The sequence below is a fragment of the Simochromis diagramma genome, unplaced genomic scaffold, assembly GCF_900408965.1.
Source record: "Simochromis diagramma unplaced genomic scaffold, fSimDia1.1 OVJJ01000481.1, whole genome shotgun sequence".
Classification (NCBI taxonomy): Eukaryota; Metazoa; Chordata; class Actinopteri; order Cichliformes; family Cichlidae; genus Simochromis; species Simochromis diagramma.
Window position 1 is genome coordinate 498,762 of NW_024386898.1, and position 17,725 is coordinate 516,486.

The 17,725-nt window shown below is 42.7% G+C and overlaps 2 protein-coding genes across 2 annotated transcripts in view; one reads left to right on the top strand and one right to left on the bottom strand.

Moving 5' to 3' along the window:
- The window catches only part of macrod2 (mono-ADP ribosylhydrolase 2), a 402,096-nt gene that overhangs the window by 315,617 nt on the left and 68,754 nt on the right, over positions 1-17,725 (bottom strand). The gene's annotated exons all lie outside the window — the stretch shown is intronic.
- flrt3 (fibronectin leucine rich transmembrane 3) lies at positions 5,062-15,223 on the top strand. The gene is made up of 3 exons (XM_040034339.1): positions 5,062-5,349; positions 10,337-11,057; positions 12,036-15,223. Exon 3 carries the CDS (start codon positions 12,078-12,080, stop codon positions 14,028-14,030), a length of 1,953 nt encoding a protein of 650 aa, XP_039890273.1. The 5' UTR covers positions 5,062-5,349; positions 10,337-11,057; positions 12,036-12,077; the 3' UTR covers positions 14,031-15,223.

Genomic DNA, 17,725 nt, shown 5'->3' on the forward strand with positions numbered 1-17,725 from the left:
ACCTTACACTCTTGCGCTAATAGGTAGGTGGCTACTCGACGTCTATTTCTTTCAGGAAAGTCAGAAATGTCCCCTCTTCTCAACCATTCCTTTTCTTCCCCTCATCACTGCTTTCTATGGAGCTTCCTTTGATGTGGCTCCTGGCTGTAGAGGAATAAGATACCTGATATGCAAGCCACTCGAGACGAGAGCTGTAGCACTGGTGTCAGACGCTGAGGCATAGACGCGACCTTTTTGTTGGAGTGGTTGGAGGTGTTACCCAAAAACACCTTCAAGTGGCGTTTAATGTCAGTCAAGCAGCCCCAGTAAAGTGGAGTGAAGTAAAGTGAAAACCCTTTGTAGAAAATATCAACATAAATCTACCCAGCTTTGACAGAAAACCTCATCAGTGCTGAATTATTTCATTGTAGACAATCATGCAGAATCAGTGAAGTAGATAATGTAAATGTGTTTTGAGTAGATGACTTAAAAGTATCATATCCCATCTGAGAGCACTATTGTGCTCAGCAGTGGAAAAACCCAAATAGAAATGATTTATTTTTTAAAAAAAGGTAATTTTTGATATGACTCCAGAGAGTAAACAGAGTGATCCAGATCACACACTAAGCAAACTAAGCCAGTGTTTGGCATAGATAAGTGAAGAGTTTGATCTCAATGGTGGCAGCTCTGTGTGACAAGAGTTCCCCTCTGTATTCTTACACCCCTCCCACCCCCCACTCACACTTTACCCAAAATGCTGTTCCCATAGAGCCACACTTCCTGTTTGTGATCCAATCAACAGGGCCATTACAGACTGTGAGGTGCTGTATAATCTATCTTATCTTATCTAGAACAGAAAAGACTCAGTTTGTTTCTCTAGATAACATTAACTCACAGTTCCTCTTCTTCTTCTTATAGCTTTAAACCCCGAGTGACCCTTTCATAAGCCATCCAAAGTCCAAGGTACTAAATTCACCCATATACTGAAAAATTGCATTGCTCAGTTAAAGCATTGGAAAACTGCATGTTTGTCTTTGAGGCCCTGTCTGTGCCTCCACAAACAAAGATGCCGAGTAGGGGTAATGACACGTTTATGGCAGAAAAAGGAAAACAGTTACAAAGCAAAAGAAAAAGGTTTCAATTAGCTGCACTGGAGATGTACGCCGAGCTGCGAAAACACTGTATGGTAATTCTACCTTTTATCTCCTTTATTGTGTTGATTAGTGCGGTGGGGGGAGAGTGCTCTATCTAATCTGATCACAGAGCATTGTGTTTGGGGTCATTAACCTATGGGAGGTCCTATGGTTGACAAGTCACCTCCTAGCCCTCCCCCCTTTTACCTTCTTCATGGAACTCGTTCATCCCCGAGTTCCTCTGTGTCTGCAGAAAACACAACAGCAACCACAAAAACAGCCAAAGAAAACAAAAGACGAGAGGAAAAACAGCCGATGGGGCTATTTGCATGCCTTGTCATTCTTTCACAAACACAAGGCCCAGATGACTACTGACCGAGGCCACTGGCTTTGCATGAGCAGCAGGATGTCAGTCTCTTTAGTCTAGCTGCTGTTGGCTCTTTTTTCCACCCCTCTGACCTTCATCCCAGTACCAAGAGATTAAGGGGTTAGGCTAACCTTTGACATGTGGGATCTGCATCAGAAAAGACCAGCATCTTACTGTACGGTAGAAAAACATGCCTGTTGCAAAGCGACGTTTCATGTCACTGGAATCTGCATATGCATACAGATCCCACAAGCTCCATCAGTCAAAGCTTCCTCTTCATAACCGTTTTGGGCAATGCTAATAATCTTTACAATTACATGTATACAAACCAGCACTAATGAAACCTAACATATGTCTGCTCTAACCCATTCAATGATATTATATTTTTTATAAGTCTCTTTTTTATGTCTGTCACAAATGACATACTCTAACCGAACCAATAGCGCCTCTCATCCACAAATCGTAGGTAAGCCGTTGTGATACTGTGAAAGGCTGCCTGTCAGAATGACAAAGTGCAGATAAAAAAACCCACAGCAAAGATCGCTGCAGATTGCCTGTAGAGGATGAATATGCAAATAAAGCAAGCAGTAAATGAAAAACAAAGTGGGGGTTTTGGCAGCAGCTTTTTACGTGTTCCCCTTAATTTGGCATCATTTAAGAACACAAAGTCTATCGATACTGAATTCGGGTCAGAGCACAGAAGGAGACATGGGGGAAAAAACCCAAATAAATAAAAATCAGTCTTCCTTTTCCCCTGCGAGCCCCTGAGCAGTTTCGAGGACTATTGTACACATAAGCTTTTCTGTGAATGCTAAGCTTAAGTGACAAATAAATGGAAAGTTGAGGGAGTTAAAACAACAACAACAACATAATAATGATATCTATAGCACTGAGCTTACATAGCACCAATCAGACTGGGTCCATGTGTTCTGGAAGACAGTCAGAAAAGTAGGACACCTAAGCTTGCCAACTGCAAACCCAATCCATTGACCACAGCATGAGCACAAAAGTAAATCAATTACCTGGTCGAACGCCTGTCGTGAGCGACAAAAACTGTTCTCAGGACAGTCAAATAAAAGAACAAGACCAAGTGCACTTTATCACCTGTTAGTTGCTATCAGACCCCAAAAGGCACTTTAGCTAGCATTCCCAAAAATTAAGAGGCAAAACAAAGTGTGTTGTCTAAACAGAGTGAAACTAGCCAGACAGACTGAAGCACGTCCTTGGGAAACCACAGCACATATCCTCTTGAACAAAAAGATGAACAAGGCAACAGATTTTTCCCCTGGTCCTGAGATAACTGAAACCCAACACCATCACCCTCCAGTGGGACTCTTTGTACATCTAAGAGAAGGTCTATCAACAGCTGCTGACAGATGTGTCTGCAGTCAGTTTAGGAGAGGAAGCCACACTGAGGTCAGGCTCGGGTTTTGCGGCTCTGCCCATCAAGGAGGAAGACACGGATCAGCCCGTGATGTCCGAGACTGACCTTTTCTCACCTCGCAGTCCTCGTCACCACACCTGAACTAATAAAAGATAGCTACTTTTGTTAATAAAGCAGCCAAAAAAAAGAGAGCCTCAGTAGGACCTTCTTTACACAACAGAAATTGCATTTCATACAGATTTGCCTCCAAGTGAACAATATACAGACAGACAGTTTATACTTGTCTAGAGATCCCTTTGTGTTTCAAACAAAAGTGAGAGCCACTCCAGCTGGAAAGCAAACAAATCTGAAAAACACCACTGGAGGTCTAAGTAGTTTTGGCAGATGCTCCAGGCTTAAGTGTCTGTTCAATCAGCCACTCCAGTTAAGATGGCAATCATGGTTTAACTGTGTGCTGATGTGTTGAGGCTGGAGTTGGATCATGTTCTATCCTGGCAAAATAACTGGGCATGAAATGTCAGCAGTGGTCAGACACTTAGTCATTGTGGTTGTAGCACTCCCTATCCTAACGAGGCCGTAACAATTACTAGGAGTAGAGGTCCTCATTGGCTCATGAACAGACGATGGGAGACCAAATAACAAAAGCAGAGATGGCGTTTTAAACGGTATAATAATTGACTTTTGCTCTTGATTGTATGCTAGGAATCTAAATCCATTAACGGCATTTTTCTAGGCATGCATACTTTGTAATTTTCTGCAACCGGCCTCAGTCTGCACAGTGTCAGTTTAATTCCTTTCAGCTGTTGTAAGAGCATGCTATTATTGAGCCTCTATGCTACTTTACTGCTTTTCTTTCTCTTTGCCTTTTCTTTAAACTGTCATTAATTATTACAGGGCAACTGCTCTCTCTTATGACAAACAGAATGCATGATAAATTTTATGCTTGATATTTTAGTCTCCTCAGAACAAGCGAATAACACCTCTCTAACAAACCTGTTTGTTTACTGAAAATGGATGCAGACCCTCCAGGCACTCAGAGCTGAATAGTATAATAGGCTTGAGGTAATTAACAAAAAGTGGTATTGGCAAGAGTGAATGACACGCAAGAGAGGAGTCTCCACATTGCACTGACAGCTGCATACATCACGCAGATCTGATTATTGACCCAATGCCACTGACAGGAAGCTGATATTCAGCGGCAGATGAACAGAGCTGCTCCACTGCAGCTCAATGCGCCTGGCTGTGGTGTCTGCCATGTCAGTTCGCCAGAGGGGGAAACACTGGAGATGACGCAGGGCAGGACAGAGTGTTGGTTGGGTCAACTCTTCTGTACAGTCCTTTGACTAACAGGATGAGTCACTGATGCTCGGGGCCCAGAAGGAAGCAAACCAACTGTTTGGCCTCGTTTAACTATGAAACCGAACAGGGTTAAAGAGAAGGCACGAGCGGCAAGAAACAGTTCAGGTATCTCTGAGCAACCGACACCTCATTCATGTATAAACACACAGACACACTCTTACAGATCCTCTATTAGTGCTTAGCCACACAAACAGAGTCAACCACATATTAGGAATTAGCAACACGGCCCTAAATTCTTGTGATGAATTATTCTGGCTCACTGCGACAACATCATCCAATATTCATTACCTGTCAACTTTTTTTTTTTTAAAGATATAATCCTACTCTTGTTGCATGAAGCAGTTCATGCATTTGAAATGCTGGATTTCTTTACTTTAGAAAAGAAGAAAAAGAAACTGAAAAATGATGACATCTGACATCCGACCCACACTGATCATCAACTATCCTGGCACATCTGAAACGAACACCCAATGATAATAACAGCTGCCGATATCTCTTCCTTAAGCAAACCACTGCCGGCAAAGTGCTTAGGGCGTATCTCATTTCCACCAGCATGCACACACATACTGTACATCTCCAGTTTTTTCCCCACCTCTTTGTCTTTTGATGCCAGCCAGCATCGCTTTCCAACCAGTGACTACTCGCTCATCTTAAGTGCACACATCTAACAAGGATGTGAGTGGCTTTCCCCTTTCCTCCACTCCCTCTAGTGTATCCAAACAACACTGCATCGTGCATCTCCAAAAGAGAGAGAGAGAGGGAGGGAGAGAGGGAGAGAGAGACCCCGCCTCCATATGACATCAGTGCTCTATTGAAGCAAAGCTAGAGGCAAACACAACTCCACATTTGTATTGAGATCTATCCGTGCACCTATGTCCTCGCACAGCCAGCAGATTGTGTATGCGTGTGATGGGGTCACCAGTAAACATAGCAGTGGCGCTTCTGATAAACTCCGAATAGCTCTAGCCTTGTGAGGCAGTGTGGACTTTTTTTTTTAATTATATATTTTTTTATTTGTATTTTTCGGGATCTGAATTTAAGCGTGGATTGGATTATTATTTTTCACGCTGTGAAGCTAAATATAAGAGGATACCTGTTACTTTCCATTTTTGGTTGATTAAGTTGAGGTAAGTGCGGAGTTGCTTTTTTTTTGTTTTGGGTTTTTATTTTTTGATGGTACAGTCCTGTTGGGAATGCATCCTTTTCATCTTTTTTGGATCTTCTTTCTGGCAGAAGGAATTGAAAGTAATGCGGAATCCTCAGGAGTTGCTTGTATCTAATTAGTTGCCCTCTTTCCCTCCTTATTTCTAACACTCGGCTCAGGCGAGAGATACTGCGTTTCTTAGAGGTGATTGTCTCAGGGCGATCTTTATTAAAAAAAAAATCTCAAGTGCACTTTCTTTTCTTCTAAAATATCCAAATTAGGCACTCATACGCGCGCGCACGCACACACTGAGCGTACACACTCTTCCCAGGTTGGCAGATAGAAATCAGACAGAAATCATTCTTCTCTTCGTCTCAACCCCCCCTCTTGGTGCCAACAACTTGCTGCTATCGGGTACTGCGTCCCTCTATTTTTTCCAGCGTGTGTCTCTGAGAGCAAACACCCGGTCTGCTTCTCCTGTCTGTTTCTGCCTCAGTGTCGCAGCGCGAGAAGACACCCCGGCGTGCTGCTGGAATTGCAGCGCAGATCCCGCGGATTTAGACACGGAGAGGCAGCTGAAAAAAAACCCAAGAAAAAAAACAACTCCACTGAAAGCGTCTGCACAATCACAGTCTAGACGACTTGGATCGGACCCGCTACTATTGATGCAACCTACTAGGGAGTGAAATTTTTAGGCTGCTGTGCAACTGTAAACTCAACCCCAGGTTTAGACGCCCCATCGCCACCCTCCTCTGCTACTAAAATAATAACAATAATAATCATAGGCAGTGAGAGCTTTTCCCTGCTGCACGGGCGTAGTCAAAAAAAAAAGTAGAAGCCCTTTAAATGCACAAAGTTAAATCCACTTAAGTTTCATCAATTCGCTTATAATCAGCAGCTCACTCAAAGCACATTATGTTACATTAACGAGTATTTAAAAGAAACGTGTGGCATTTCGTTGCAGCTGCAGCTCTCTGCGACTCCGTGACAGCCGTGTTATTAAAGCATCAAGAAATAAAAGCGCCTTTACAGTCAACGATAGCTTCACTCGATCAGTCTGTCACGTTAACGAAACGCCGTGTTCGTCTCTGTGCGTGCAAACTGATCACCATCCCAGCAATACAATAAAAGTGGACGCCTTCTTAGCAGCAGCACCAGGACAAGGACAGTGGTTAATCCAATTTAACACAGCTTTTTATCTTCGTGAGACGATAAGTTCATCCAGGCTTTGAACAACATATCTGTATACGTGTATGTGTGTGTATGTGTGTGTAGGCTGGAGCCTAATTTCCGCACATCACCGGCAGTGGATCCAAACTTGACCCGACTTGTCATGCAATGCAAATAGTAGCTCATTGTTTTTCGGTGTGTTTGACAGACAGTAAAAATAAATAGCCTTTTAAAACGTGGCAGACTTGTGAGAACAGAGCCAATTGTCTTCACTGATAGCTGCCCGAGGCAAAAGTCCCCAGTCAGTTGTTGTGAGAGGGAATTCGACAACTAACCAGGTCACCATGATTGAAAAAAATCAAAGCATTAAAAAAAAGTGAAATTGGTTTGGGGGTGGGGAAAGGGGGAGGGGGGTGTCTTTCATTACCACCAAGGCATATTTCTGATTCACCACCGTGCTCTGAGGAGGCCTAATCCACTTCTTTTCATAATTTATCTATCCACTCAGCAGCATCTTTTATCATTTCATACTGGTTACTGAAAGTAAAAGCGTAAACAGGGCTTCAAGGCCTAAATGCTGCAGGGGGGGGGGGGGGAAACTTAGCCATATGACTCAGAACAAGCTGTAGTAGGGCCAGTAGGGAGGCTGAACAAATCCCCCCTATTTTGGGTGGTTGTCTGGCCTGTGCCGAGATAGGCTCCTGGAGCTTAACATGAATATTCTGCGTTTGCTTGTCGCATACAGACACACACACACAGATTCGCACACATTTTTATCTTGCAGTGCCTACCACCCCCATGTGGAGAAAAACAATTGCCGCTGCTACAGATCTTTCCTTTCAGGCTATTACAAAAGAGGGACCCCCGTCTGTCCCGGGCCTATATATGCTCTTAATGGTCCAGCAAAAGTATCATCTGTTCAGCCCATCTAAAGACAACACCAGGAGGCCACATACCAAATCCGTTAAACTAAGAGATTTCTACCCATTTTCTATTTGGCTGAAACGTGTTCTGTGTCCCTGTGCATTCAGATGTGACCATGAATGTTCTGTTGTGTCTCAGCGGCACACAGTAGGCCGCTGCCAGGTGTCTTGACATACAATCTCCTAAATTGTTAATCAATGCTACATGCAAGCGTTCCCACTGACAAAATCTCACCTCTGTTAAAAGCAGGGAAAACTATTCATTTTGCTTTAAAATCAGCTTAAAGGGGTCTGTTTATTTTGATACAGCCCCAAACAATCTTTGTCCACCTTGACTGTTTCCTTAAGTGCTATCGCTGTGCCAGCTGATGTTGCAGGCACACAGCTTAGAGAGCGAATCTGAGCAAAACATAGCCCACAATGACTGTACTGTGCAATCTATCATAATTCTAAATTATGAATTAGAATGAAAGATCAACAGCAGATACAAACAACAATGATTTCCCAATGGAAGGCTCTACCGTGGTTTCAAAATTAATTTCAGGGCTTATGAATAATTTAGCAGCCAGCCATTACTACTTCTTGAGCTTCACCCCCACCAATGCAGCCCATGTAATATTATTCTGTATTTTACTGAACTAAAAGTCATTATAATCTGCAATACTTTTGACAGGCATGAAATTGTTCCTATATGAATTTTTTTCTACCAAAGCCTTTCTTGTGCAGTGTATGCCTACAGGGCACAGAGTCTTGGGCTCTGTTATTGCAGCTTAATGTGCATTTATGCGTGTTCAGCTCACAATGGCTATCGGTGTCCAGCTTTGTGCGAGCCTCCCACGCTCTTCACTGAAAGGTAACTTGCTGTACACCAACACGCAATTTTACTAGGATGCTCAATTTAACTTTGCCAGTTCGGATTAAATGAAGCAGAATCCACTCTGACTGCTGGAGAAATCCCTTGTCCTGCCAGCGGAGCTTATTAGAACGATGGAGAAAGACATCCATCACTAAAAACGTTGAACCCACCGTTTATTGCTCTCAGAATGATTGTGTGCACGGGAAACAAAGCACTGCGTGCGCGCAACTGCATACATTTGGCTGGGCGTGCATTTGTAAATGGGAACAGAGGAGGTTTGCATAATGCACTGTTTTAAGTTAAGGCATTTCGTAAATTGTCTGAATAAAAGTTCCAAAAACCTTAGACCCCCCCCCCCCCCCCCCCCCCTGTGAGGCTACACGGTCCACATGCTTGCCTTGTAGCAAACAATGGAGAGGGGGCCACTCTCCTGAAATCCGAAGAGCATGGAAAAAAAATTGGGGTTGGGTGGGGGTGGTGGGGGAGACCATCAAGCGTCTAGGCCTGACTGTTTTTCTTGTAAAATAAGCATGATGTGCTATGTTCAAAGCACACTTCTGATAAATCACACACACGATATAACAGAGCACACCGAGGCCGACAGATTATTCTACCACATGTTCTTAATGAATACCCACATCTCATCATCTCCTATACTGGACACTGAGCTACATTCTATTATGCTAGGGTTTTTCTGGCTAAAGAAAGGAAATGCTGTGCCATATCATTTTTGTGACAATCACCCTTTCTCAAACCCCAAAAGTCTATTATTTTGGAGTACAGCTCTTCCTTCGGCAGAAACGTAGAGGCACGTTTTTTCTTTTACCTAATGCCAACATTTCCAGTATTCAAATCAAGACGGCACACATTTAGGGAAAGAAGAACTTTTAGGTGAAAGAGGCTATTTAAAATTGAAATAGCCTGACTAAGTGCTGCACATAAAGTTCATTCCACCAGACAGACAGCACATATTCCTCTATCATCCCACCATTTTCTAAAAAACTCCATTACTAAATGTAATCTTTTTTTTCCCCTCATCAGACTCCTTTAGTCTACAAGTTAGTAGAGGTCACATCTGGTGCTTTTTTTTCTCTTCCCCAGACTCTAATCTACTACTAATGTAATACTGGACCGAGCACCCGTGTTTAGATGGAACAGAAGGAAGGGGGGCGTTATTATGAGACAGCATCTCAGGAGTTGTAATCGAGTTACAAGCCTCTCAATTCCCTAATCTTCTCCTTGTCATGGGTTACAACTGTTAAATGGCTGGGCCTCTTGTTCCTAATTTACCTTTACATGTTTTACAGCATAGAGGCAGCAAACAGGTCACATGGATGCTTAGGACACAAAGCTATTGTGTTGTAAAAGGGAGCCATAACATTTTCCTTGGCAAAGGAAATTCTATTTTTACGAACAGAAGGAGCGTTCACAGAATGTAAAGAGAGGATGGGGTGGAGGTAAGAGGTCACAGAGAGGTGCTGGGATTGACAGGGATGGACGCACCAGACATCCTCTTCTTAGGAAATTCGAACAGCCTTCATTTGTCATGAAAGCTTTTTAACAATGTGAGTAATTCAGCAGGCGCCGACTGGATCGTTTCTTCTTCCACCTCTAATATCTGGACTTTCTAAACCGTTTTTTTTTAGTTTAGTTTTTTTTAAATCACAGGATCTGCTCTATTTTTTAAAACACGTACTGAAGTAAGGAAGGAGCTCCACCCGTAGCCATTGTTGAGCTGTGGGGTTTGAATCAGTGCTGGCTTTTTATCCACGGACGTTCTTGTAGCGGGATAGAAAAGAAATGTGGTCTGTTGGAGTGGCTCACTGTAAAAGGTCAACAGGCGTATTTTTAGTATTGCATTAGAGGGTTCTTCTAAATACAAAGTCACAATATAAGGCCGGGCAGAAGCCATGATCAAACATCTCTAAATGCAATTAAATTTTTTTGCAATTTTACAAGGTGAAGTCAATGAAACCTGATCATTTAAAAACTGAATGCATTGCTCTTTGGTTATTTTTCAGAGCATCATCCCAGGTGTGAGGAGTGCACAGCATGACTCAAGCTGCAGATACGTGAGAGAGGCTGTGCCCAGAAGGATAAGCAACTTGCCTTTTTTCTCTCCTTAGTGGAGAGGAGAACACTGGTTATCTGCTTCAGGAAAAAGGACCAGAGCCCTGGATTAATGTGTATACAGGCTCAACAAGGGAGCAGAGGATTCTGGGTTACCTGAAGACTTGGAGTACACAAGTGAACAGGCCTGGATTGAGCCTGTGGCAGAGGGGATTGGCATGGCTCAGACCAGCTTTGTGTGAACTCATCATGCCTGCCGGCCATGATTGCAGACAGGAGCCTTTGCAAAAGTCCGCCACGTACAACAAACGGATAACAATACAACACCCCAAAAATCTAATTTGCGGTTATGGCTGTTAAGCTTGACAGCTGCAGCAATCGTTAGGATTTTCAATATTACCTGAGAGTACATGCTTTGTCAGTGGCAGGGGATGCTTTTTGTACAGGCTTATCTGCCATGGTAAATTCATTGAAGGCATGAGCCTCTGACCACACAGAGGAGGTCATCGTCCAAACAAGGATCGGCTCAGCAAACACTGACCAGGTCAGGATATCACAAGAAACCCCTTGGGCAAACTTTTTCCTTTGAGAAAGGATAAGAGCAAATTCAAGAGGAAATCTTGATTGGATTTTTAGGTGGCTGGAAAGGATTTACCACATCGTATAAATCAGGTATGACAAATACAGAAGGCTTTGCTTCTTTCCACTTCACTCACCAGATCAGCATTTTCTAATTAGACGTACAGGAAGAGAGGTCATGGCAGGAATGCATAATGAAAGAAATAATTCAGTAGTACCTAAAGTAAAGGGCAACGTACACATAGCTGACGAAAAAAGAGACAGATGCTTTCTGCTTTTGCCATTTTGTTGATGTCAAGGCTGTCTGTCTGAAGTCCACAACCCTTAAATATAATATATATATTTACTATAATAATGTAACAGTCGCTGTCTTTTTTTTTTTAGCATTTTTAACATGCCATACACACTTACAGCAAAAATCATTAACACACTGCTGTGCAAAATTCTTGTGACTTTAGAAAACCTTATTTGAAAAATAACTTCTTAAATCTAAACTTTTAATATGTTAAACATTTACAATCAAGCCTTATTCAAGAGACTAAGGACATTGGTATTAATCTGTCAGCATTTAAGGTATGCCAGGTTCACGACAGTTCATTGAGACAGCCTGACTTTTTTCACCCCTGTGATCTGTGGCAATGAGAGAGAGGCTTCAGATTGAGAAATGTGTAAAGCTTGGGAATGCATTACATTTCAGAAGTCGTGGGGGAAAAGTCGATGCACTCAGTTTTAATTCACAGAGGTGCAAAGGTGCAACATTTTTTATTTAAGACAAAGCATCATTTAACTATTTGGAATGCAGGGTAGGTAAAGATGTAAAGTTACACAAAGATTAGAATATTTATGTAATGAGTATATTGTGAAACAAAAGATACATTTTCACTGTGTGATAATCCTGATAAACAAATCATATAAATTAAAAATTAGGGATTCAAATGATTCTTTCAGCACATATTTAATTGAGCCAGTGCTGCAGGCAGCTTTTCAAACACCCAGCAATTCTGAAAACAGGAATTTGGCTGCGCTTTCAAGGCATTGTGCATTAAATGTACACTTGTGTATTCTCCCCAGGGGCTCTTGAGTGATTAGACTGCCAGGCAACACACCCTCAAGATGGTGCGTCAGTGCAAGTCCTTCGTCCTCTTCCTCATCAGGATCGGGCTGCTGCTGGGTCTTGCTAACCCCTTGGTGACCTCTGCCTCATGTCCCTCAAGTTGCCGCTGCGATGGGACCTTTATCTACTGTAATGACCGTGGCCTGACTTCCATCCCTACTGGTATACCCCAGGACGCTACAGTGCTGTTTCTGCAAAACAATCGCATTAAGAGTTCGGGCATTCCCTCAGAGCTTCGAAGGCTCATAAAGGTGGAGAAGATCTACCTGTACGGCAATAATCTGGATGAGTTTCCTACTAACCTTCCCCTTGGGCTAAAAGAGCTCCACCTTCAGGAGAACAACATTCGGATGATTACCCATGCCTCTTTAGCTCAAATTCCCTACATCGAAGAACTGCACCTGGATGATAACTCTGTATCAGCAGTCAGCATAGAGGAGGGGGCCTTCAGGGACAGTAATCATCTCCGGCTGCTTTTTCTTTCCAGAAACCACCTTAGCACCATCCCTTCAGGCCTGCCTATGAGCATTGAGGAGCTACGCTTTGACGACAACCGCATCTCCACCATCTCAGAGCAATCGCTGCAAGATCTCATCAACCTGAAGCGACTAATCCTGGATGGTAACCTGCTCAACAACCGTGGGATTGGTGAGATGGCTTTCATCAACCTGATCAACTTGACTGAGCTTTCGCTGGTGAGGAATTCCCTCACTATGCCGCCAGCCAATCTGCCAGGCACCTGTTTGGAGAAGCTGCAGCTACAAGAAAATCATATTAATCGGGTTCCACCTGGGGCTTTTGCCTTCCTTAGACAGCTGTATCGCCTGGACCTTTCTCTTAACAACCTGAGCAGCCTCCCACAGGGCGTATTTGAAGATCTGGACAATCTCACACAGCTCCTGCTGCGCAACAACCCCTGGCAATGCACCTGCAAGATGAAATGGGTGCGTGACTGGTTGCGGTCATTGCCATCTAAGGTGAACGTACGGGGTTTCATGTGCCAGGGTCCTGATAAGGTCAAAGGGATGGCAATTAAAGACCTAACTACAGATATGTTTGACTGCACAGATTCAGAGCTCTTCTCCACATACGAGACGAGCACAGTCTCCAACACTCTACGCCCATCACAGCCCCAGTGGCCCGTGTTTGTGACTAGGAGGCCTATAATAAAAGGGCCTGACATCAGTAAAAATTACCACAGCACTACCACCTCTTCAGGCAGAAAGATCATCACCATCAGTGTGAAGTCAAGTGGTGCAGATACCATACACATATCATGGAGGGTGTCGCAACCCATGACTGCCCTGCGGCTCAGCTGGCTAAAGCTGGGGCACAGCCCTGCCTTTGGCTCTATTACTGAAACCATCGTGCAGGGGGAGAGAACAGAGTATCTGCTCACGGCGCTGGAGCCAGAGTCTTCCTATAGAATATGCATGGTTCCCATGGAGACCAGCAACAGTTACCTGTCTGATGAGACCCCCGTTTGCATCGAGACAGAGACTGGCTCTCACAAGTCATACCACCCGACTACAACTTTAAACAGAGAACAGGAGAAGGAGCCTTACAAAAATTCCAGTCTGCCTTTGGCTGCTATCATTGGAGGGGCTGTGGCTCTTTTGGCAATAATCATGTTGGCGCTGGTGTGTTGGTACGTCCATAGGAATGGTTCACTTTTTTCCAGGAACTGCACCTATAACAAAGGCCGTCGGAGAAAGGATGACTATGCTGAGGCTGGCACTAAAAAGGACAACTCCATCCTAGAAATACGAGAAACTTCTTTTCAGATGATACCTATAAATCACCTGCCTGTGTCCAAGGAGGAATTTGTGATACACACAATTTTCCCACCTAATGGCCTGAGTTTATACAAAAGTCCACATAATGACAACAGTATTAACAACAGGAGCTACAGAGACAGTGGAATACCAGATTCAGACCATTCCCATTCATGATATTGCATACGGACATTCATGAGGTGTGCTTGACTCAAACAGAGTGGCAAGACTTTTACAAAACACTGGATCTATAAGACTAAGGAAGCAATGTTCTGTACATTTGCCATATAATTTATATTTAAGGACATTTTATGGAGATGGAGAACGTTCCAGTTGCGGGCCATCACTGAACCATCAGTGGGTATGGTAACCAACTGCAATTCTATATTTTAGGGATTTGTAGTAATTTGTACTGTATTTCCTTTGCTTAAGGTTATCGACCAACAAAAGAAACTCTGTGTTCTACTAAGATATGATGACTTGTCAACTGTGAAAGTGGGTTTTCATTGCTGTGTTGAACAATCAGACTTTAGAAAACCTTGTAGTATAAGCACAGGTCATTCTTTTAACTTTGTGGCTGTCAGAAAAACAAAAAGGCAAAAAAATGACATGACGTAAACTAAGGCACAGCTGATCAACTAATATACAAAGCAGGCATGTTGCCATCTAAAACAATGAGCAGTCAGTAGCTGTCTCCATTTATTATGGACCAAGAATCTTACTCCAGTATTCACCAGTTGTGGAGTACGGAAACTAAAGATGAGGTGTCATGCTTTTTTTTTTCTCTTTGTTCGGTGTGTTATTTTGTTCTGTTTGCAGGAAGAAGAAATACAGCAAAGCAACCCAAGCAGGGTTAAAATGTCTCTGATAGGATTGTAGGCCACAGCACAGGGCAGATAAAGCACACTGACCTAAAGGAGCCCTCTGCTCCTCGAAACAAGTAGACAGGACAGGCTGACACAGAGGACCCCCACTATCTCTATTTGTACAAGCCAACAATGGCTAAATGACAATGGCGGCATTCTTCAGTACCGTGTACCATACGTCATTGTAGTCACCAGGCCAAAAACACAAAACATGCTGGCTTTTATTAGAATTACACCGTGTCAGCAGCTCTTTCTTGTTATGAGTATTATTTTGTAGTATTTTTTTCTTTCAAATGAACACACTTATGTTGCCACAATTTGAAGTCAACTGTTATTTACAATTGAAAACCAAAGTGCATTGTATGCCCTTTGGCCAGTCTTGTATGTGCCTTGATCCAATGCTTATTGTATTTAGCTTTTTAAGAAACCAGTGACTTTTTTTCATACACACTTGAATATGAAAAATATTGGTCATATTACAGAATAAAAGTGAAAAAAATATCATTGCTCCTCCTTACCTACTTCTTAAGTACAACAAACACCATTTAAGAATAATATTTCTTTTATTCTGTTTAATTATTACCATCGCACAAGGCGTTGATGAAATTTCTGGTTTATTTTTTGCACTCAAGAGAGCTCAATCTAAGTGCAGTTAGGTAACAAAGAAGGCTACACGGGACCTGTTTTATTGATTTATGTCTCAAATTACAGAGTAGGCACAAAATCTGAAAAATGCTTTATGGATGAAAAACATGCTGTATTTTTTATCCTTCATCAAGATCACTACTCTGAGGCTCTCGCTCACAGCCGCATCTCCCCTTCAGAGACATGCTGAGCCCTTAAACAGAAACTCGGATAGTATTCTTGAAATCACTTTTCCACTCCACGGGCAGTGTACAGAGCAACATCTGCTTGAGGCTGCTGTTGTTCTTTCGTGCAGTTAAGTCATGTGTGACTTATTCGATTGGCCAGAAAGAGAAATATCGCAGTGGAGTAGAAATTGGGCTATGCAGACGCTGGACTCTAGGGTTAGATGAACCTCCCTGGCACCAGGGCAACTGAAAACTAATAACAAGCCACCATATGGACGGTGGTACAAGCAGACCTGTTTCTGCAGAGGACACAGCAGAAATATATATACACAGCTCGGTGCTCAGCACAATTAATGATATAGCTGCAGCTCCTCCCATGAAAAACTATGCATGCAAAAGCAATAAAATCACACGTAAGCCCACTATTAAAATACAACATATTATCTAGATTATACTAGTTTTAAAGTATTCAGTTCAAATAAAAAAATGTACACACCCACAAGCTCTTAACACTGTGAAAGCTTTAATTACAGCTAAGGAAGCCACTAAAAGCTGCAGAAGTGATCTAAACCTTAAGTATACGGTAAGCCTGCCCCGTATGCTAAAAATATGACATTAACTGCAAATTAAAATAAACACACGGTTCAATTTTAGTACACTGAATAGTCACAGCTGTCATGCGTCTGTCGTCAATAGTTTTTTTTGTTCTTTGATCAGTCGCAGTTTTGTCACATTTGAATTAGGAATTTGAGGGTAAGACAGCTAAAACATTAAAAATAATGCGCCTCCATCTGCCTTTAAAGCAACCAAGAATACGTTTTCTTATTTCTCTTATCGAGCACGACTCAAAATATTTAAGCAGGGATCTCGACTAGCTTCACAGCCATCAGCTTCTCACTGATAACCCGGGTGGCTCAAAAACTTTTTGAGAAATGGAAAATCACTCGTGCTTGAGCAGAGTGTCCAAATGTGGAGCACTTGCAAGAACCTCTCCAAACACTTCAGGTGTTATTTTTGAGCCGCTAAGACTATGAGCGCAGTGCATCGCAGTGCAAATCCTTAACTGATGCAGCAATCTTAGCTCTTGGATTAAATAAATTAAATTAGTTTGTAGTGACTGAAGTGAGATGATCGCTTTGAAGCTGCAGGCCACTCTCACAAATTCACGCAGCTATGTGATAAATTACAGTTTATCTAAAAGGGGGATTGGGGGGGTTTCAGGCTATTGTTGTGGCTTTCACTGCAAATAATACATAACAGAGCTGCTTTGTGCATTTCGGCTGATCCAAGTATGAGACAAAATTGATGAACCAGACTGCTGACAACCCCGTGTGACCTCACTTATCACTCATGACCCCTGACTGATCTCTGCCTTTAAACAATTCCTTAATCACACTGAAGTGCTCGCTGAGGTCAGAGAACTCTCTGCTAAACAACACAAGGTGCCCCATACATTTGTCTCCTGTGTGACACACCCAAAGCTTAATTATGTTTGTCTTTTATGTAACCCAGCGATTAAAACTAATGGGGGCAGCTGCACTGTCTGCCCTAGGCTGCTGTTATTCCTATTGTAATGTACTGGTCAGGCAGCCGGTCACATTTGCATTCCTATAGATGCTCCCATCAAACCACCCCTGGATGACCTCACCGTTGCCTGTAGCTGTTTTTTCTCCATCGTCGCCATTATTAGGATCAAAAAAAAGTACAGGCCGTGTAACCTTATGACTGATTAGAGGTCAGTGAGGTCAGGTCAGGCGCAGTTCAAAGATCTCGAGAGATGAAAAATCCAATATGTGTCAGTGTCCGCAAAACACAGCCAATCACGAGGAAGTGCGACAGGCAACCTGTCCACAGACATCCTGCTCAGGAAAGACACTCTGGAACTGATTACAGGACGTTTTTAGCAGGGATCCTAGAAATTATGGAAAAATATACTAAGGAAATAGATCAGATCTTTATCTAATGGCTTAAAAAAAGGTTTTTTTCTGAGATGCTTTATCATCTTGATAAGGCATGCTAGGCTGGGGCACCTTAATTAACTACAAAATGGGAGTAATTGATTGAACACAGGCAACATAAACCAACAGAAACCTGAATGTAATGAAATGATAAAAAATTAATATTCAGCCCAAGACTAAAAACCCTTTTGCATGTAAACCACCGAAAAAGTAAAACTTGCGAAAAATAAAAAGGG

Excerpts from the sequence above, each read along its gene's own strand:
- flrt3 (XM_040034339.1), top strand. The coding sequence starts at position 12,078 with ATGGTGCGTCAGTGCAAGTCCTTCGTCCTCTTCCTCATCAGGATCGGG.